General features: G+C 37.6%; 1 protein-coding gene across 2 annotated transcripts in view; it reads right to left on the bottom strand.

The window, feature by feature from the left end:
• Positions 1 to 23,418, bottom strand: part of LOC117960871 (protein bicaudal C homolog 1-like) — a 60,654-nt gene that overhangs the window by 36,033 nt on the left and 1,203 nt on the right. For both annotated transcript variants that reach the window (XM_034899138.1, XM_034899137.1), the window contains exon 2: positions 368 to 414. In XM_034899138.1, the coding sequence (XP_034755029.1) occupies positions 368 to 414 (47 nt within the window). The remainder of the gene's footprint in view (positions 1 to 367; positions 415 to 23,418) is intronic.

Raw genomic sequence — 23,418 nt, 5'->3', positions numbered from 1 at the left:
AATCCTAGTTTTATTGGATGTAATGAAGCTTCTGAGCATTAACTAATTAAATCAATGACAAAGAAAAGTTGGCCGGAGTAGGCCTGTGTTTAACCTCTCCCTCATTTTTACACTAAAGAGATGATCTGGTGTGTTACGGTCCATCATGTATTGAGAAAAGCCCAATGTGTTGTGTCAGCTGTGTTACAGGATCAGTGCCCTGGGGTGATTCAACGTCAAGTTGTTTTTGTTTGTTTGGATTTGTAATTACGAGTGACTAGAGCACCTGACATCTGCTCCCCTAACCAAGAGAGAAGTGCCGCTCAGTGGGCTTGAACGCAACCCAAAGACAAAGCCAACACTATCCAAGGGCAGACTACACACTCACCTTCTGAAAGAAATCCTCCCCTCCGTTGACTCTCCCCTCAGAGGCAGCTAGAGGGAGACCGAAAGAAAATAAATTGATTAATAAAACCACACAGAGCTAGCTTAGTTTTTGTGACCTTTACACAGTCAAATCACAAAGATTATCCAGTCTCATCAAAATGTTACGGTATCTTCGCTCAGCAGTATTTATGGTGGATCTCCATTTCTTCGGGTATAGTGTTTGGCACAGTGACTGATACAGCTCATATGTAGGAATGAAAGAAAATATTCCAAGTCATTTTCTCTAATCCTACAGACTGGATACAGCTTCCATGAAACAAATTGATTGATACAATGAAAATATTTGGGCATTTTACAGTAGCCATTAACCCTTAGAGAACTGAGCTCCCGTGGGTGGCCACTACGGTGTACGCTAACAATGATGTCAAGTGACAGAAATTTGTCTTTGGAAGGGCAGGCACAAATGACATAAAATATATATGAGAAAATAAAAATGCATGTAGAAACAGTTCAATAACTAAATAACAAAGAAAGCATTAATTCATTTGCAGCAGAAAGCTAAGGCTTCTGTCTTTCAAGCCATAACGTTGTATGCTTGCGTTGATGTCATCACATTATGTGACGTCCAGTGCGAAAAAGCTGGCGGACCATTTATATTGCAAATTAAACTATCAAAAAGCTTTTGCACTCTGCTCATAAAAATTAGTATATCTAAAAAAAAAAAAACATGTCAAAGTTCAAATAACATATGGTGTGTTAAGGAAAATCGTTTCTACATTTGGAAATATTTGATTATAGTTTTTTAATTTTATTATTTAGTAAAATGTGATGTAAACAGTTTTTTTTATTTTAAAACAATTTAAATACTTTTAATTATTATGGTTTACTGACTTACATAACCTTTTAGCTTAACTTCTACTGATCCTTAGAATATGAAGCATTTGAAGATTAATCCAAGAAATGACATCTCAAAAAGAAAACTATTCTGTTGCAGACTTTAAAGGGTTAATGAAGTATTTCCTACTACACTTTGGTCAACTGATAAATGTAACACACTTTTTAAACGGCTTTCCCCCTTTTGAAATTCCTCTGTCAGCATACTGTAGACTTCCGCCCTTGGGGACTACAGCACTGTACATAAAAACCTAACTGCCCTAAATCACCAGTAAATAAAATAAGCTCTAGGAGAGCCCTGGTGTTTTAAAGTAAAATTCCACTGAAAATGCCAAGAAACTCAGCTGATAAAATAAGCCAGATAGAAACAGAGGGCCAACCATCAAAGCCAATCAGACTTGTAGTCACCCAAACACATCTACAAGTCCCTCAAACTGTGGCTGTTCTGTTGATGCTAAATACATATCAACTCTCCAAGGAGAATTGTCATGTTCCTGTCATTTGGGAGTACAGAGAAGGTTTAATAATGCATTACAGCCAGCATTCTCGAGATGGATATGTTGCTGTCTGTGCCAATCTGAGTCAGAAGCAGCAGCAGAGTCAATGTAAGTTCAGGTCAGTAATAAATGCTGGCCTTCAGAACGGTTATAATTAAAAAGACAAAATCAAAGTCCTGCTGAATTTCCTCTGCAGAAGATAATGAGTTTGTCAGAATTAATGTTTTAATGATATTAAATTTAGGAGATTAAGGAGTTTACATTTTTAGATGGAGCACATTAGTGTTGGCTGAGCCAATGAGCATGACCAGCCAATCAATCCACAGGAAATATAATCAGCAACGGGTTTTTTTTTTAATCACCGATTAACTGTTCCTCAAGCAAAAAAGCAATAACTCTCTGGTTCCAGCTATTGTAATAATTATGCTGTTTTTGTCTTATGTGATAGGAAATTCAAATTATTTTTGTTTTGGACTGATGGTGAGGTAAGCTATTTGAAGACATCTCTTTGGGCCTTTGGAAGTTGTGATGGGCATTTACTCCTAATGCTATATTTTATTGACCAAATGATTAATTGATAATGAAGATAGTTAGTTGCAGCCCTATACAAGATACTGCAATGAAATATGCATTGCAACCACATGGTGAATTAGAAAACTAAAGAGTTTTTTGTGTACTGTGAATATCAATACGCAAATATTGGTTTATGGAGGGAAAAGGAGATTTCTTTGGAACAGAAAGACAGGCGTCTGCAGTACTTTTGTTTGAACAAATTATTAAGTTTTCTCTTCCGGCCTGAAAATATTTTCCAGGCTGTACATATCTATAGTGTAACATATTTTCAAACATAAAATATGTTCCCGTTAAAAAGTAAACAAAGGCTGCAATGCACATGGTACTATGTCATGTAAAACCTAGCTGTAAAAGGCATTGTTATGACTTCTCCCATCAACACCAAATTCCAGAGCACAACCAAAGAAAATGAAATCCCTCACTAAACAGTTTTCTACCAGACTTCACATTATGGCCTTGGATGACGCTGTAATGCCGAGTCAAACCTTTCAACGCACACCAAAACAAGTTCCTTCCATTTCTCAGTGGCACCGTGGCTCTGTCCAGCGCTTAGCGCTGCCCAAGACAATTGTGATTGGTTTAAAGAAATGCTTATTCACCCACAAAGTCAATTGGAGAAATAGACTGCCAATCCATTGAGATATGACACATCATATTATGCCAGTGTTTAAATGATATTACCTGCTTTGAAAACACAGTTTTCCAAAGAAAATTCCAACTGTCGTGACTCCCATGGAAGAGTAACATTAGCAGATGGAAAGTGTAACAGATGGGGAAATAAAGTTGCTAAATCAATGCTGGATGCCTCTTTATCTGCTTCAAGTGGCTAAAGTTTTTGTTTAAAGTTATAGCAATTTTTACAGCGGGGAGATAATCCCAGTGATGCATTCGGCGTGCGGTGAAATTCTGTGCATACAAAGTGAAGACAATAGAAATGGCATGCAGCTCGCCATAAACACTGATGTACACTTAAATAAAGCTGAAAATATGTTTTTCTTTTAGTAAGTCAACAGAAAATGAATCTATAATGTTAATAATTTATTGGTTATTTAAGTTATTGATGAAATACCAAATATGTACTAGTCATAGCTTCCCAAACTTAAACATTTGTTTCTCTAACTTTTTCTCATAAGAATGTGAAATTAGTGTTTTCTGTCAGACAATTTTATTCTTAAATTTTAAGATTGGGACTTTGAGTCGAGGAAAGTGGCCAGGCACTCTTCATTATCTATGATGTTTATAGAATATATTTGAAAAAAAAGATCAATACCTGAACTGACGTTGAAAAAACTTTGTCGTATTACGTCGTAATTACAGCTCCAGACAATTTGTCCTAAATTTACACAAAAAGCATATATTTGTTTAATGTCGCTTGATAGTAAGTAAGAGTGTTTACATCCTATTTAGTTTAGATAACATCCAGCTTTGAGGTAGAAGGACTAAGAACAGCTCTGACTGAAGTGCTCAGTTCTTAGGTGGCCTGAAGTGACCCTGTTAATGCAACCGTTTCCTGTAAAAACTAAGACAAACAAAAAGGATTGTAACATCCATCAGATGTTACTATTTTTTCCCCAACTTGTCTTCTGAAACACTGTCTGGTAGGGGCGGCCAGTTGCTCCTTTTCTCTGTGTTCTTTTATAGACTAAACAAAAGTAAATCCCAAAGATAAAGTCTCTGTCACCAGCAAACTAATGAAAAAAAAAAATCAAAAGCCAATTAAAATGTCATTTACAAACATGCTATAATAGTGTCCTCAGTGATGATGTTAAACTTTGGATTCTTTTGTTCCTACAGTATATCCCATTGCACGCTTCACATGAACTGTCATTTATTTCTAAACTTACTAGATATGTAACAGAGGTATCTTGTTATTCACAGAGAAAATATTCACTGAAAAAGGAATTAAAAGAAAAACTTTGTGACTTTGTATTTCTTTTATTTACGTTATCCTACTGCTTCTGTGATTCTTGGCAAGAAAGAACAACCATTAAAGCTAGTAATTACACAACAAACACCACCAACTGGGCAGGCATGTGCAGTTGGCATTGGCATGATTACCATACTGTAATACTAGTTCAATAACAGTACCTTTCAAATCCCATTTCAGCTGCAACCAACGAAAATCATATTTCCAGAAATACACTAAATTAAAAGAATTACATGCAATCTGCTCTTCTCCCCCGCACATGCACATAACCAGCGTTGGGCAAGTTACTTTTAAAAAGTAATTAGTTACAGTTACTTCTTCCAAAAAACTAAATCAGTTTACCATTATAAATTATAAAAGTAACAAGTTACTTCAGAAAGTAACTACTGCATTACTTTCAAGTACATTTTTAAAAACTCAAATGTGGCCCCACCTCCACTCCTATTTAACAGAACTCAAAAAAAACATGTGCATGTTTAATTACTTATGACAAATAGGAATATTATAAGGAAACAGACACTTGTGGGATAAAGTGAGACTAGCCTCCAATCAATTGTCGTGTATGTAGGTATTATGTATAGTGGATCAATAGAAATAAGACTTTTTGGAACTTTTGATATTTCTTGCCCCATATTTGGGCTCGCCATACCCGTCTCTTGTTGACTAACTTGCTTGTGTTGTTCATTGTGTGTCCGACTATGCGTGCTTTCCAACACCCGCCCAACTCTACCTCTGACTGGATTACCATGAAATTATACTCAAACTCAGCCATTCAACAGTAATTATGTGCTTGTCTTGTGCACTGCCCACTAACCAAGGAAGAACAGTAAAAAAAAAAAAAAGTATTTGCCTCGCGGCTCAGAGATCTAGCTGATGGGTCTGATGGACAAAAACATTTTTTTGCAGTAACAGTAACAACGTAATTAAGATATGAGGAGTATTCAATTAGATTACTCGCTACCGAATAAAGTAATGCCATTATTTTGTGCGCAGTTATTCCAATCATTGCACATAACAAAGATGCATTACTTTACATGTTGATTTCTTTGCAAATCTCCTTTAAGCATTTCATTTTAACATCAGCCTCTAGTGGGAGATGCCGGAGAGTCAGACACATCACTCACACATTATCAAATTGCAGCGTTTTCCATTTTACTCCAATCAGGAGTAAAATCAGCCCAGGAAGCCAATAAATGAATAGGAACAGCACACCAACTATTAACCTTTGTTGTGATACTTTGTCACCAGTATTAGATATCCACATATTAACATTTAAGTCAAAACTCTAATGTCTGAGTCAAACAATAAGGTCAAAGTTTCAGCAGATGAAAAAAAAACTTACACCAAAAGACTGCAACAACATTTTTGGCATGTTAGTGCAGTGATCTAAAAGGAATTTGATATGGAACAAGAGTGAAAATATGAACCATGTGCTGAAAGCCAAACATCCAGTTGGCACATGTGATGTGTAAACCGGCCGTGGAAGAAGCCAGAGCAGAGACAGGAGGACCGCAGCAGGGTGTCCTATGTAGTCTGGGATATCTGGAGACCAATCATTCTAAAAACTACTTATTCTAAATATGCACTGCTATAGGGAAAGTAAAACAAAGGAGTGACTTTCTTAAAATACAATAATGACACAATTTTTACTTGAATTCTGTTCTCAATTTTGCTAAAAGGCAATAACTACTTGAGGCTTTTGTAGCATTTGGAGTGCTTCTTAGAGCAGACACACTTTCTTAATTACATGAAGCACTAGCCTTGTTCAAGACATCAAGACCTCTGAAAAGAATTTTAAATGTTGTGTTCACTGCTGACAGTTTTGTTGTATGGAAATACAGCTGAGCCAATGGGAGCTTTGTAGGTGGGATCAAGAGATGGTGATGATGGTGATGTCATCATCCTGTGCCAGAGCCATAAAAATGGTGACAAGCATGAATGAGATCATCACTGCAACACAGGTTGCTGTAAAAGGATTTACATAAACAAAAACTCTTAAAAATCAGATTAGTTATTTGATTGACAGGACAAACATCAAACTTTGCGCAAAAGACCACAAGTTTGAAAATGAGAAACATCTAAGGGTAAGAGTAGGCCTGCACAATAAGTCGTTAAAAATAGCCAATATACCGGAAACAATAAAATCGCAATCTTGATTCACCCTGTTCAAGATTTAATTTTAAAATAGATTTTTTTATGACTTTGATTCTCATTTAATTTTTCGAGCCAACTGCATCACAAACGCTACAACTTTCTTCTGTGGGTTTTAAACATAGCCTGTATAAAATAGGTTTTAATGCTCTCCCTTCCCTTCATTGAAGCCTCTATCTCTCACCATATGCCTCTATGGTGTGGTGAGAGATGCTATAGGTGCCAAAAACAAATCTGTTTGGTACTGCCAATTTGTTTTGCTTTGTCTAGTTCATATTTGCAATAAACATTACACTTTGTGATAAAAAAATCGTGGCAGAGAATTGTGATTCATATTTCTCCCCGAATCATGCAGTTCTAGTAAGGAGTTAGATTTGTGGAGAAAGAAATGAGCTCAGGCCTCTGTTGCCCACTCCTCATGTATGCTTGAGGCTATAGCAGCTAAAGTGCAGTACTCACACAACAGACCGAAATCTCAGACTGAAGCATTGGGGGTTGAATTGCATGGCAATGTAGGCACCAGGTTTTGATAAGGAAGAAGAATGCCTTCAAGCAAAAATAACCCCCTCCCAAACAAAAACTCTTATGCGACTACATCATTTTGTAAAAACAAACAATTCAATCTGACATCATTTAAAAAGTGGCTGTGATGGTTTTGATTATTTTAGTCTACTGACTTTGAAGTTGCATATATTTTGTAGTTCCTGCTGCCCCTTTTGTTATAGTAATTGTCTCCTTCAAGATCAACATCTAAGATTTAAAAGTCAGCTGTTGACTGGCAATCTTTTCAATGCTCAAAACCACCAAATTCAAACAGGACGTCTCTTAAATTCACATTCTATTCTTCACAAAATTTATATTTGCTTGATATGCCAAAAACATGGGATCTTTTACATTGGTCTTGGTCCCTTTTCTCAAATAACTGACATTTTACCACAAAATGAATAGTTTATGCCTCATTATTCAGATAACCATGAAACCTATTATTTTGTCTGCCAACCAAAAGCCTCCATTTAAAATTATAGGCTTTCCTTGAGACTGAACGGTTGAAAGGAAGTTAAAGAGCACATCCCTAGTTTAAGAATTTTATTTTAGCATCTAGCAGCTCTGATTTACTGTATATCAAAGAAACCCTGTTTTAATTGTTTCTTAAGTGCGTAAATGATCTAATGGTGTTTTCTCGGCCCAGGTTACACGAGGACAAAGCAGCGCTCCTACCTTACATCACAGCGGACTGTAAAGGCATGACAGCTGAAAATTTATACAAGACCACACATAACATGTTGTGATCAAATCTTTTCATTTAAATATAGAGCAAATAATGTGGCACTAATTTAAAGCAGTTATCTTGAATGTCTATTAATTTGACAAAGTGAACATGATGGTTCCGGTAATCAGATCCACACCTTCTCATTTCCTCCATGTAATTATTCAATGCATCTAATCACTGTTTTGGATGTAAAGAACTGAGACAATGCAGTCAAAGGCATAAACACTCTAGTCTATGTAACTTGACACTTGCAGATGAAACGGGGACTGGTATCCATTAAATTGTGGAGAGAAACTTTCTGGGTGATTCCGCTGTTTTGACACTGGCAGGAAAGTAAAAAGTCTTGATTTCTACAGTTATGGCTTTAATCCTATCACAACAGCCAAGCAAACAATGGAGACAAAGGTCTTAGAAAAAAACAAATCAAAATGTTTTGTAATGAATAATTTTATTATTTAGTTTCAGTCCTACACCATTCAGGTTTAATGGAAAAGTGTACAAATCCAGAGTGACGTTTTCCAATAACAAGAGGGCGTATACTGTACCTCATAGCTCAGATGTAAGTTAATATCTACTTTAAACACGGAATAAGTTATTCAAAAACCACCATATAAAAGTACTTTAAACACCTGGCTAACCCAAAATTTGTGTCATGAAAGAATTATTTTGCAAAATACTTCATGTCAAAAGGGTTTCTATCAGCTTTTTAGATTACAAAAAGGAAAGAGAGCTCCTTTAAGCGCAACTCTCAACAAAATCCAACCAAGGGACATTTTGTGAATGTACCCAAGTCAAACTTTCATTTAAAAGCATATTTAAGACAGATTCGTTACTTTAAAGATTTACCGTATACGGTTTCTTTGATCAAATTACCTTTTGAATGGGAGTCCTAAGGGCACTTTTACGCAAGCCTCAAAATAGTTATTTTTAAAACACTAAGGCTTGACACAACATGAAACTTTGCTCAAAGTATCACCAGGGGCTCTAAACATAAACTCCAGCATTGGGAACGTTGTTTGTGTACACAGAGTTTACTAAAAAAGAAAGGTTTCGAGCAACTCACGTTAGCGATTGTTCTTCCGGAGCCAATCAAAGATAGTGGAGCGAGGACAGTGAAGATGGAAAGCTCCTTAAGCTTAGTGTCATATAAATGCACAGATAATTTGTTGTTTGTCGTTAGTGAAAAACAAAAATTGATCTTGTAGGTGAAAAAAAGAATGACATTTCCTCTATGGAGTCCGTTCATTTGCATTTGGAATTTGTCTATTTCTGACTAGGAAAATGGCGGATAGCGTAAACAACAACTGCTAACGTTCATGTGTAAAGCCCCTGGAGATACTTCAAGCAAAGTTCAATGGTGTGCCTTTTTAGTGTTTTTAAAATAGCTATTTTGAGGCTAGCGTAAATGTGCCCCTAGGACTCCCATTCAAAAGGCCATTTGACCGAATAACCACAATACGGTAAATCTTAAAAGAGACGCTTCCGTCCTAAATATGCTTTTAAAACAAAAGTTTGACTTGGGTACATTCACAAAAAGACCCCAGGTTGCATTTGAGCAAGAGTTACGCTTTGAGGCACCAGCTAAATCTCTAAATTTGCAGAGCTGCTTAGACAAAATTCTCTACACTGGCAATAATCACATGAAGACTGGGACATTTACAGAAAAGTCTACGCAAGCATTAAAATGAGAAAAGGTTATACAACTCCTAAGTCCCCCTGGATAGAATTTCATAACAAATGACAACTCTAATCCAGGAAAGGTTTGGCATCTCAGTCCACTGCACATGCCTTTACCAAAGCCAGACTTTTGAGCGACCCCTGGCTGAGAGCACAAAGTTAAAGAACTACATTTCCCATATTATATGAAAAGAATGGGAGAGCATGATGTTTTCACACCAGCTCTCCAATGTCCCTCCCCACCAGCCGCAGCTCTCAGCTGATTAGCTACGGAGCGAGTACCGACTCGAGTCAAAGTGAGAGAAACAGTGTCTCCCCTCTGTTTTCTGACCACAGTAAGACATCCTTAGCAGGAAAAGTTAACCTTCTCCTTGATTTCATGTTGTTTATGGAAAACGAGAACCAGCAAATGAGTCAGGGGTGGGTGGGGGGGTGCAACATTACAAAGCCACAGCCAAGCAACATGTGTTGCAGCAACGTGTAACGAAGTATAAAACAGCCTTAACAGATCATTTTCTCAACCTAGATGCAGATTATTTTAGAAAGAAAATGTATTAATATGAAATAATCTGCAAACAACATGCCAAAGTTTAGCTTTAAGATTTCTCTCTATGTAAAAGCCACTATTGGAGATAAAATGGGTCTAATTAATCTGGGATCAGATTTTGTTCATCTCAACACTAACTCAAACAGCACCTGGTGATAATGTCTAATGTATAAGTGAGACAGACAAGTTGACTTTTTAACAGCTCAATCAGTATCCAGCTATAGTTGTATTACTCATTTAGGGTGTGTAAAATGAATATAACAGTTCATACTTAATTCATGTAAGTTTAATGAGGATTTTGTTAAAGTTCCTAGCTGGGAATATCTATCTTTGGCTAATCAAGTTATTACATACCTAATGAATTACTTCATCACACTGCAACAATTCTGAGTCAGTGATTTGCGGGCAACATTGTCTCTCAAACATTCATATTAAAAAGGAATAACTACCTCTATAAATGGTGCAACAAAACCTCTGACAGGCGGAAATGACTAATAGGGCTATGTGAAAGGTATATAAGAAGTATGGATTAAAAAGAAAACACTGCATTCAGGACAATCAAAAGCATTCAGACAGGTTGTTATGCAGTAATGGGGGGTTGTTCTCATCAGTCAAGATGAAATGCCCCACTGTAAAGACAGGATGTTTCTACAAGTGTATCATCTTGCAGATGACACAGAGTTGGCAGTGATAGGGTTGACATCTAAATGAAAATAGAAAAAAAAAAAAAACTTATGTTTCCCTGTGAACTGCTTTGGCATACGTTACGCAAGTTGGCAACTAAATAAAAGACTCCAGCGCCTGAGAAACTCGTTAACTGCTTCTCTTAGACAACAGTGGTATCTAATCACCAAGTAAGAATTGGGAAAATTTACAATTACAGCAGAAAGTGCTCTTTCATAAGCACCCTGAGGTTTCAACAATGACTTCTTTATCATTGTTCAAAGATATTTAGGAGGTCATTAATATTTTTTGATAGACAAATATGCCTCCTACTACAACTTCTGCTTGTGGGATACAACCGGTATGCAATTTATCTATCATTTAAAATCAGCTTTTAAAGGACAATTCCAGTCAATTTCAATATGTAGCTCAGTGCACACAGCACATTTTACTGCAGTAGATGTGACAGAAAGGCGTGTTTTTGATTAGTGCGGACTTCACCAAAAAACAAATAAGAAATAAACAGATTTATGTGCACTGGCTTTATTCACTTGGACGGAGTAACTGCACACGGGTAGGCACTTGTAATGACCTTTTGAGCATGTTTAGAGTATAAAAACATGTTTAAAACTTGCCCTGTTAAAGCCTGTTGAGTATCAACTCCAGCAGGAGGATAACTTGGTGTACACAGCACCGATTGTTTTCATTTTTCTTGCTACTGACAGCACTCCAAATTTACAAACAGAGCTACGTATTGAAATTGACTGGAATTCTCCTTTAACCTTATAGTTGATTTTTAAGATTGACTTTACACTTGGAAACTAGTCTGTGAGCGATTTTGAATTCAATTTGATGCTATTTATTGTCAGCATTTTTTTTTTTGGCAATAGCCATTTCAAGTATTTACATTTTGTATTACCTCATGTATTACCTCATTTTCACACTGAGGGATTTACAGGAAACAAACAGGCATGTAGGTAATCTGACATGGTAATTGTGATTATTTTTGACCGACTTCTTTATTAAAACAATGGAAGTTAGTTTGGCTACACTAAAACAGATACTCATATTAGTGGATATCTGATAAATCACACCAGCTCTGTTTGTCACCAAATCAACTAGAACTGAAATCTTGAGGAATATAATTTGATGCTTTGAAAAACACTATCACTTCTCTAAATTTGGCAAAGTTAACACCCACATAATTGATCACGCGTCAGAGTACTTATGTGCCAAGCATAAGTTAACTTCTGTACTCAAAAACCACTCCTCTCAAGTCCCGCAGGGTTGCCAAGCAACTGTGCTATTTAACAAAATGCATTAACACGTACCATGTTACTTTCCTTCAGACAAAGATGACAGCCTGCCAGAGCAACTAGACTCCTGACCCTGAGGTCACACGGATAGGAAGGTCTCAACATAATTAGAAAGTTGTAGTCTACGCCCTTAACATTTTTTCATGATGTCCATTATGACCTCACATTAACAGCAAGTTTTATTTACACAGGAGCATCTTTCTCAGTAGGATCATCTAGTCCACAAAATAATTCATCTAGCATCAAGCTGTTGTTGGTAACATGTTATCATCGCCTCTTTTATGCTGCCAACTGATTACACAATACTGTGCATTCCTGGTGCCTGGTATCTGTGTTAGATCCCCCACGGAGCTTAGGGAGTCAGTCTCACTTAGGCCGAGAGTTGAGCTGTAAACATTACATTGTGCTATTGGGAAATCATTGACATTTTACATTAATCTGCCCTTCAATCAGAGGCTCAACACATGAGGAATTTGCAGGATGTTAGTGATGGGTATTTCTTTCCCATTTCTGTACTTGATTACTCAACCTCTGCGTTCTCTCCCTGATATGTCCAATCAGAATATTTCATGCATAACAGATGCATTAACTCTTAAAAAATAACAGTTAAAAGTGCTGTCAGTTAAACGCGTTAAGAGCGTTAATGCAAACCCATGTTAAAAGGCGTACATTTTTTCACAACGTTCTTTTTGGCCTAGCAAACTTTGTAGTTCTTTCACGTTGTTGCAACAAATAGTAACGTTAGAAAAACTACAAGACCACACCGGATCTAGCTAGACCAGAAACAAAACCACAGGCACCCCGTGCACACTTGTTTGGGCTCGCGAGCTGGCCAAAGAGTAGTAACTTTACGTTTTGAGTGGATGGCGAGCGCTAGACGACAAAATGGATGCCAATAAGAATCTAAATAGAAAGTTTACTTTTAAAAAGTTGCCAAATGGTTTAACTGAAAAGACAAAGTGATCAGTTTTGATACCCACAACAGCACTGAGACGGCTCTTGTCAAAGTCTCTAACCTTAAATAATGGCAAAATTTCAGTCTTAGTATTACTTGATCTTAGTCCTGCATTTGACACGGTCAACCAGGACATGTTACTAGACCGATTGGAAAACTGGTTGGGCCTTTCTGGTTCAGTATCAAACTGGTTTAAATCCTTATTACAGAATAGGGATTACTTTGTGTAAATGGGTAATTATACATCTGAGCGTACAAATATGAAATGCAGAGTTTCCCCAAGGCTCCATTCTGGGGCCTCTTCTGTTTAACATCTACATGCTTCCACTGGCTCAGATTATGGAAAACAACCGAAGTTAAGCGGACAACACACAAATTTACATAACCTTTTCGCCAGGGGACTATAGTCCAATACAAAAACTGACTAAGTGCATTAAACAAATTAACGGTTGGATGTGCCAAAACTTTCTGAAATTAAATTAAGGAAAAACTGAAGGGGTTGTTTTTGGAGCAAAAGAGGAACAATTAAAAGTCTGCACTCAGCTTCAGACAATAATGTTAAAATCAACAGACAAAGCCAGAAATCTTGGTGTAGTTGTGTACTCAGGCCATTACAAAGTCAGCCTATTATCACCTTAAGAATATATCATGGGTTAAAGGACTTATGTGTCAACAGGATTTGGAAAAACTTGACCATGCTTTCATCTTTAGTAGACTTGTCTACTGTAACAGTGTCTTTACAGGTCTCCCTAAAAAAACGTTTAGAACTCTTCTGCTTGGGTCCTCACTAAGACCAAGAAAGTAGATTGCATCACTCCAGTTCTGAAGCCTTTACACTGGATTCTTGTGCCTCAAAGAATTGATTTCAAAATACTTTTGCTAGTTTATAAATCACTCAATGGTTTAGGGCCAAAATACATTTCTGATCTTCTACTGCAATAGGAACAACCCAGACCTCTCAGGTCATCTGGGACAGGTCTGCTTTCTGTCCCCAGAGTCAGAACTAAACAATGGGAAGCTGCATTCAGTTTCTATGCTCTTCATATCTGGAACAAACTCCCCAAAAACTGCAGATCAGCTGCTACTCTGTTCTTTTAAAATCAAGGCTGAAGACCTTCCTTTTGGATGTTGCATTTCTCCATCGTTTAATTTCTGATTTAATTTTCTTCTCTGACTTTATTTTTTGTGTTTTATCCGTTTTGATTTTTGATTTTTAACTGTTTATTCTTGTGTTTTCTTTTTTTTTAACGTTTAACTGATTTTGTGTAAAGCACTTTGAATTGCCCTGTTGCTGAAATGTTCCATACAAATAAAGCTACCTTGCCTTGTGCGTTTTGACGTCGTGAACTGAGCTATCATCGCAGCACGTTCAGTCCGAAATACCACTTGATGGCCAAGCACACTGCTGATGCAATTCTCCGCGCCCCGATCAAAGTATTTCTTACCCTTTCATTGACGGACAGTGTTACATTGTGTGAGAGATTATTTGCTCCAATTGTGAATGACTGCTTCAAGTGAGAATGTTACGTGGGAAATTGAACAATACCGTAGGCTATATGCTAATGTTGAATTCGATAAAAAATCCACTTTTGCATATTTATCACTAATATTTGCACTAATAATTAACTTAGAATCTTTTATTAAATCCCTGCCCTGGACACTCCCCCACTCTCTTGTTCATTTGGACAATATTCTTGCAGTGCCCAGGGTTGATCAAAACGGTAACCTTATAAAAATGCTTTTTCTACAATCAAGGCTAGTTGAGAAAAGACAGATTGTAATGAATGTTGAACGAGGAGGGAGAACAACAAACCAAAACCAGAGCTTCTCTTAAAGATAAACACTGAAAACTCTTGGGGGAGTGGTTAAGGGCCGGGCGGTGTGTGTGTGTTTCTGCATTAATTTGTGTTTGGTGAGTGCACAGCACACGTACACGGGATAAGTCAGGGGTGACCCCCACATAAAAAACGTTTCTGAAATAGCAACCTCAAAGACAGAATGTACATCTGCACTTTGAAAAGGGTTGAAGAAAAAGAGCTTTGAGGGACCTAGAAAAACAGGTATTCATTTCAGCCCATTTACAGTTCCAGAGCGTAGAAATGGGTCACAGCACTCCAGCTCCACTCGGGCAATTGAAATAGGACTCCTGGTTTTATTTTCTTGAGTAATGAATTACAGATTTTTCCAACGACCAAAGCTCAATTATATGGAGCTTCTGAAAGCTCCATCATGCCCAGGATGAAGGAATTCAATGCGTAAGCAAAGTCAAATAGAATTGTTCAATTGTATCAGCATGTTTCAGTAAAATCTACAAAAAAGAGAAAAAAGGAGAGAAAGTAGAGCAAAATTCAGCAGTTACATCAACTGAATTATTTAAAATACTAACTACTACTACTACTGTTCTGATGGGATGTGTGCTTCCTTCCTATATAGCTTGAATTAATTATTAGTGGTGTAAATTGGATTGCAGAGTGTAGATGAAAATAATTCTGCTCAACATTTAGCAGCCAAATAATTTATTCCTACACCATTAACCGGAGTAGAGGTATCCTGTTATTTTCCTAAAGGCAGTATGACCTATTGTTGTTGAGAGAAAACTATGCATCTCCATATTTGGTGCTTTTAAGGTTTTTAGATAACCAGAAGGGTTAAATGCTTACACCCCACTGTTTTTTCTGTTTCATGGAAAGATTACATTTTGGAGCAAGATGGTTTCCTTTGGACAGACGTGGTAGTGCTTCTCAGTAAGTGCAGCACTAGCCGCTGAGAAAGTGATTGGCTGCAATCTTCCGTCCCTCCAGGACCCTGAAGCGGGCAGGAAAGATTGTGGCTAATCCATCCCCATGGATGAACCTCTCCTCTCTGTCAGGAGCCTGCAGTCTATCAGGACCCAAACCTCCCGCCAAAAAAACATTTTCTTCCCAACTGCAGTCAGCCTCATTGACAAGTACCGGGATACAAACTCACACAGACACATTTATTTATACCCAGTCATAGTTGTGTTGTATCATACATATACTTTCTGAACATATCAATTCTTCTCTTTCCCTCAAGTTAACAACAAACGAGATCAGTTCATTGTCGAAGACTGGATAGTCTCACTATTTCACAAGTCAAAATTCAACCAGACTGACCTTGACAAATGACGCAGAACGAGTAAATGTATCTCTACTTTGTTGAAATGAATGGGAAGCAATAGTTTGTCCAGACAGTGTTAACTACTCTTATTGTGGCCCATCACTACAAAACTTCTGCTCTGGCACAGTCATGTTGCACATATATTGTACAGAATCCAGACATTATCTGGTTTAGACATCACATTATCTCCAAAAGATAGACGTCAACCTCAACGGTGGGTATTCACAATTTTCACATAAGAAAGGAGTTTCCTCTCTTCAATGCATTTTTCCAAAAAGGTGGTCTGCGTGGTATCTCTCTCATTTCTCTGTGGTAAGTTCCCTGCTTCTTCATCTTTACACTAATGGCATTACATGAAGTAAACAGAGATACTTTATTTATCCCAAAGTAACTTGAGTACTACTGCACTTAATCACTTCAATAACTTATAATCAACTCTAGAGTTCATGATGTATGATAATTTGCAATAATTGTGCAGCCCTACTATCACCTTTTTAGCCACACAACTGAGTGTTGGATACAAAAACGAAGGTGCTTGTGATGTGCGTGGAGTGTTTTTAATAATATTTCAGCCTGGGTTAGGTTAGGAGGTTATAGAGTGAGGATTGTGTTGTAGTGTCAGGATAAATACCAGGGAAAGTCCAACAACTCCACAGTGGATTCTGATGGAAGCTGGAACAACAGAGCAGTGTTCAAATGCTCAAAAGTGAGCTACAGAGGGGGAAACTAGAGAGAAAAGAGAAAGCCTGCAGCACATTCCCCACAAGACACTCACTTCCTGTCTGTGAGTCTTACTCAGCACCCAGGAGAAAGAGGAGGCCCTCACACAGACTTCCCTCATTATGTGGGTATAGAAGCCAGATCAATTATTCTGTAAACAATAAGAGGAAAATACTGAAAAATATAATACTTACAATTTCCCTAGATGGCAACTTTCCCTTCTCAGAGGAAGAGTTTCCACCAGCCTCCAAATTAATATATTCTTATTTTGAGCAGCCTACAAATGATGTGTTAGAATCATTCCATTATGTTCAGATGAACTAGAATTAGCATCCTCTATACAGAGTATGTTCTTTGAAGTAGCAGTACCTAGTGTGTATTATATAGTATGGATAACATTATTACCACATTCTAAGAATAGCCGTGAAGACCTTATACTTTCTCATTATCATGCAGTGTGCAACAGTTTTTCCGTTCAGAGTCAAAGCTACCCAATAAAAGTCTGTGGTTTAGGAGCAGAAAAACAAATTAGTTCAATGAAGAAAATGATTCAATTAGCGTAATTGTAAGTTGTTGTTGAAGTTACAGCAAACGTGTTGTTACGACGTTTGCCACCAGGAGGCTACTCTCAGTCACAAACACCACTAAACTCTCTTTCTTACTACTCTGAGCAGGGACACCCACAGCCAGAGCTTTCAAATTGACTCATTCACAGTTAAATACATCGGTGCTTTAAAAAAAAAAAAAAAACATGGAAAACCTTGCTGCACATGTAGTCACACTCAGTTTGGTAGGAGAAAATGTTACCTCTTTCCCACACTTGCCCCAGATCTCGTAACTTCAAAATGAATGTAAAAGGACACGAAAGTTCTCTTCCCATGTCCTGTACACAAAACTATCTTTCAAGCTTTGATTTGATTTATTGGGATTTCCATTTGCTAGGGCTATAGCCACAGCTATTCTTCCTGGAGTCCACATGCCAGTGTCAAGGTATCCAAGCCATTAACTTGGGAGTTCCATTCTAGGGTGCCAACAGTACAACAGTTAAACCCAGATAGCTGTCAGGGTGAGATTCTGTTGTCACTTCACACTCTATTTACTGATCTTAGCCCAGGGACCGTTCTCCCTGTGAGAGACAGTAAACTTGTAATTGTTAAGCAGTTAACAATTTCCATTTTCAGTGGCAGAATGGGGGCAGTTTGTATGCTGAGATTTTTCTTCGCTGGAAACAAATGCTTTACAGCGAAGAAACCCTGTTGCTAGCATATTTTAATGGGCACAGAGTGCTTCTGGGTCATTTTTATTCTCCAAAATGTATGCAACCCCTAACCATATGGCTTTTCCCCAGTCTGATGGTCTTCTCTGACCCCTTTTCAGAGTACAGCAAGTTTATTATTAGCAAAAGCTAATATAATTGCTATTAAGGCCCTAGACTTCACATGCATTGGGGTAAATGCACTTACAGGTGATCAGATTTTTTTGGCAATGCCTTAAAAACTACGGTGGCCTGCCTATATAAATTAACCAGATACTGAACAAAATGCAGAGGGGGCGATAGATGAAATTATATAATTTTTAAATGGTAAAAAAAATACAAAAAACATCAAATAAAAAAAGCTACAATGCATATTAATACTGTAAATTATTCCTACTTTCCTAACTATTTTAGACACTTCACAACTGTATCCATAAATACAATTTTCATTTATTATTCTGTCCTTGGTTGGGGCATTTTAAAACTCGCTTTGGGTGGAAAAGATGTGACAACTTCCTAAAACCTTTCAAAAGATTGTATATAAAAACAGCCAGAGAGAGAAAGACAGAGTACAGAGAATAAACAGCCAAATCATACCTCTATGAGGCAACACACCACACAAAATCTTTGAGGATCAGTGGAGCAACTTGATTTTCTTGCAGTAGGAGGTCACCTCTGTAATTCATTGTAATTTACCAAACTCTTAGCCAAGAGGTCCACAACAAAAGCATGTTAACTGGCAAACATGTTTCAGGCTCATTTGCCTGTTTACCTGCATCATACCACAATCCCTAGTCATACCGACTAGTTAACTTCTTATCTAAACAATGTCAACACTGACCGAGCAAAGAAAATGGTATTGTTTCAAGTATTCAGGCATTGATCAGCCAATCATTTGTTTAGTACAATGGGCACCACAAAGAGATTTGATCAATATTCTGGAAGTAAATTAAATTGGAACTGCATCGATCAAATTGAATCCACACATAAACACTTTACATAATCCTAAACATCTTGATGTTGTAGTAACTTTTTTCTTTTTTAATAAATTGCATCAGCTACAATCATTAATCGATTAGTTGATCAAGAGAAAATTAAAGAATGTTTTGATAATACATGAATTATTTCCTAAAACAGAAATGGCAAATATGTGGTTTCACCTTCTCCAATGTGAGGATTTTATGTTTTATATTATTAATCTAACCTTGGGCTCTGGGAAATATTGATATGCATTTTTTTTTTCTATTTACTGTGACCTTTTATTGGTAAACCCGTTATTTGATTAATCAAGACAATAACTGGCAGATTAACCTTTTATGAAAATAATCGTCAATTGCATCCCAATTTGACATGCCATTCCATTTCATTTTAATGTTTATTTGATATATAATGTGTCATTCTTTGTGCATTTTATCTACTCTTTACTTCTACCACTTTAGATCAACAATAAATCACCCAGAAACTTGTATGTAGGTGTAGGGCAGAATTTGTTATCCATATGCAAGAGAGTACATTAATGTTTGGCCATACTGTAAAAAAGCAAGTATACCTCACAGCAGTTTATTTAAACTGCCACACAAAACCATTTTTACTTGCATATTTTGCTTGGCGTTTTTGTTATGTCGTGAATGTGAAGATGAACTGCTACCTCCTCTGTTTGCTCTAGCCACAGAAAAGAAATAATTGGATAAATCAGGCCAATTACAAACGCAGGTCAGTCTGACGACATGTTGCCTGAGCTCATTACTATTCATGAGCTCGCCCAGTTGCGCTGGGTAAAGGATGCTGATAGACAGGCTCTCATTGGATAGCTGTAAACCAATCATACTCAAGCAGCTTAGCTTGTTGAATATTAATGAGAACTGGCACAAATCCAGCTGAGTGTTCCTTTAGGCTTTCTATATAACCCTAGAATGGTATAAAACAAGGTAACCGAGGCATTTATTCCACAAAAAATGTTACAAAGTCCATGGTAGAACTTCAGACATTAAAACAAAGTAATAAAATATGTGTGGCAGGGCACCTTTAACAAGTAACCACTTACATAATAATTTAAAAGGAGGGGTCGTTGTTGTTGAACCAGATGGCCATTTCAGCCCACCAAAAATGCAAACTAGTGCAGAAATATAATCTGGGTCTGGTAAAAGGTTGAGAAGCGGAGCTATTGTTGTTTGGAAGTAACCGCAGCACGAATCGACCTGTGGTTCTTTGCAGAGCGTTGAGCACTCTTAATTTTCCAGGAAAGAGTAGTCAGAGACACTGTCACAGACAATAAAACACTGAATAAAAATACACTGGAGTTCCCATAAAATTATTTCATTAGTCCAGATTCCGGAATTCAGAACATGTTGTACCACGTCAAAGTCTCCAGCTTATCCAATCAAAACACAGCCAGATGTTACAGCGCTTCGACCCAAACTGGCTGAGACTAAAAGAGCTATTGGGATTGAATTTAGACCTATGGCTACAATCTTTGATCCAGTCAGATCCAAATCTAGATTATGACTGTAGCTTTTTGTATTCTTTGGTGCATCATGTGCAAAACTCAACAGACACTAAGACTGTGAAGCAACATACAACACAACCAAACATCCTGGATTCTTCCTCAAGGCCAGATGCCAAAGGTTAAAGCAATTTAAAAGTTGAGATAGTGCGGTATTTAAACCTGAATTTACAACTGACCAGAAAGACTAGAGACAGAGGAACACGGCAGCCCTTTCTATTTCACAATCTAGCTGCAATGTCACCTATGATGTCATGATGCAGCAATTGAGAAACAAGATGTTGGAAGAGATGCGAGACCAAACTAACAACTGTAAAGACCCTGTAGTAGAATAAATAGATTGTACCTAACAAATGCAGACGCACAAACACACAGACACTCTGAGGATGTGGCGTACAGTTTGTCTGGGACACTCAAATTTAGGGTTGGCCTCTGGTTAAGTTGTTTTCCTGGAAGAGTTAGGGATGACATGGAGCTTTGAGGAATGTACCGAGGCAGCAACCAGGACATTCTCAAGGGAACTACGTGTGTGCATACATACAAACACACGCGTCTGTGTGTATAGGATAAACTTACTTCCATAACCGCTCGCTGAAGATTATTTAAAGAGTTTGTAACAAATTTAAATTACAACTTAAACATTATAGATTAACAGCTTTCATCCAGTTACAGTGATAACATTTAAATTTTTTTAAATTTAAAATTTAATTTCAAAGCTTTACTCATCAGCATGCAGAATCATGCTTCTTGTAATTACAGTATTATTCAATTATGAATGTTCCTCTGAAGGTCTCTTCTTGGAAACGATAAAAAATCCAGCCCATTTACCTGAGGCTCTAATATTTCACGCTTTTGTGTTTTGAAATATGTGATGAATGACCTAGACCTCTGATTTTCTAGAGACCTCTCAACAGAGGTGTGTGTGTCTTTATGAGCAACATGATAGTGTAAATCAGATATATGACCAAAAATAGAATTTGGCATTATGTTTTGAGACAGAATGTATCAATGGCAGTCATGAAAAGGTAGTTTTCAATTGAAATCTGTTGTCACTGCAGCCTCTTTCTAAAGGCACACAACAAGAGTCAGGGTACGGTACTACATCTATAAGCACAGATTTGATAGTTATTAGGCTTGTTCGAGATAAATTGGGCCTCATCTGTAAAGTGGACCAGCCGGGGAAAGTGACAAAAATCCGATGTCAAGTCAGGACAGATTATAGCCAATTCCTGCAGCCTTCAGGCTGAAAAGGAAGTCACGTAATGACTTTCTGACGCACAGTCGACAAATTACCGTATTGACAGGAGAAGCTCGCGGGCCCATAAAGTGTCTATGAAAAGCATTGTACTTTGGTATTTGGCAGGTAAATAACGAAATAACGAATAATGAAGTAACATTTATCCAGATTTCTCTTGGCACAGCTACCAAACCTTTTTGCCCAGATCACATCTACGTTGTAAAGCTCAGTTTGCAGCTGCGCAGCCCCGCTCTGCCAACACCGGAAAAGTGCTTCTAATAGACTTTACTGGTCTCCGTCAAAGTCTATGGCGTTGCTTTGTCCATTCATTTTACAATCTATGGCAAGACCCAGGCGGACCCAGTGGATGCTGGGAAACGCCTGCCTCTCAGCTGATTGTTTCCATAGGCAGTTAAAGAAGTGGACCAACAGATAGCGTTGTTCTGGACGGACACCAGCGAAGGAAAATAGAAGCACTATACCGGTGATGGCTAGGCGTTGCTGCGCAGCCTCCAATTGAGCTTGACGACATAGTTGTGACGTAGGCAATGTGTCTGAAAGTTGCTAATCTTCTGGTAGCTGTGCCAAGACTAATCTCAATCATTCCCAATCAGCAGAGACGGACAAATAGTTCTTTAAAAGCTTCAGATGTAATATTATTCACTGTCAAAGTGGCGCCACAATGAATGGCAGGGAATGGGATGCTAACTGCAGGTGATTGCTTCGTAGCATTACAATGCCGTTTTAGAAGCAGAGGCTCACCCCCTTGGTTGGTTCAGAATCGACTCAAAATGATGCCGTTTCATACTAACTAACATTTGTCTGATTTAAAAGCTTATTCTGTACCAAACACGTGTGCCTGATATTAACATAAAGAAATCTGAATCCGTTCAGATCACGGCCTACTACAGTTTGCTGTTTATCAACATCAGCAAAGAATCGCATGTAGAGCATTTTGACAGCTACTCTTAAAAACATCTAGAGACTGTGTAAAAGAAAATTTTTGTGTCTGATAACATGTTTTTAAAATCAGAATCGGACAAACAGGATGTGAGTGTTTCTTTGACTTCCTGTTTAGCATGGACTACTACCAGTACTACCAAGTGGTTGGAATACTCACTTCAGAAGTGAATTTCAAAATTTTTGTGAGTCTATCCAAATCCTTAATAGTAAGAAAACTATCTATATAGCTGATCTACTGCAAGATTTTAAGTAATGATATAGCCCTAGCCCATCTCACCTTGCCTGTATTGTATTTAGTTTTTTGATGTTTATATTTTCTAACTTATTTACTTGTATCTATTTTTATATTTATATGTCCTTGGTTTTGTTTTGTTTTTCTTTCTCAAGCTTCTCTATATTCACTGTATTTTTTACTTTATTTTTTTTAAATCTCTCCGATTTTACCGCGGCTTTCAGTCAATGCCCCCGGCTATTGACGCCTGCTCTCATCCACTTTACAGGCGAGGCGCAGTTCATCTCGAACGAGCCTATTGTCTCGTCTTTGACCTCTTCAACCTGGTAAAACTTTAGTTTGAGTACGCTCGTTTGACTGAACTTAGCAACTCATTCACGCGGTCAACACATAATTTACTTTTGCTTATGAAAACGTGTTTCTAACACTAATTGAAAGCCCAAGGCTAATTGACGTCTATTATCTTAATTGGTTCGTTTGCGGATCACACACACACACACACACACATTACACGCTCAAGTTCCCTGACAATGC

This window comes from Etheostoma cragini, chromosome 17 (assembly GCF_013103735.1).
Source record: "Etheostoma cragini isolate CJK2018 chromosome 17, CSU_Ecrag_1.0, whole genome shotgun sequence".
Taxonomy (NCBI): Eukaryota; Metazoa; Chordata; class Actinopteri; order Perciformes; family Percidae; genus Etheostoma; species Etheostoma cragini.
Note: the sequence above shows the minus strand (reverse complement) of the source record. Positions and strands in the feature narration are given on the sequence as shown.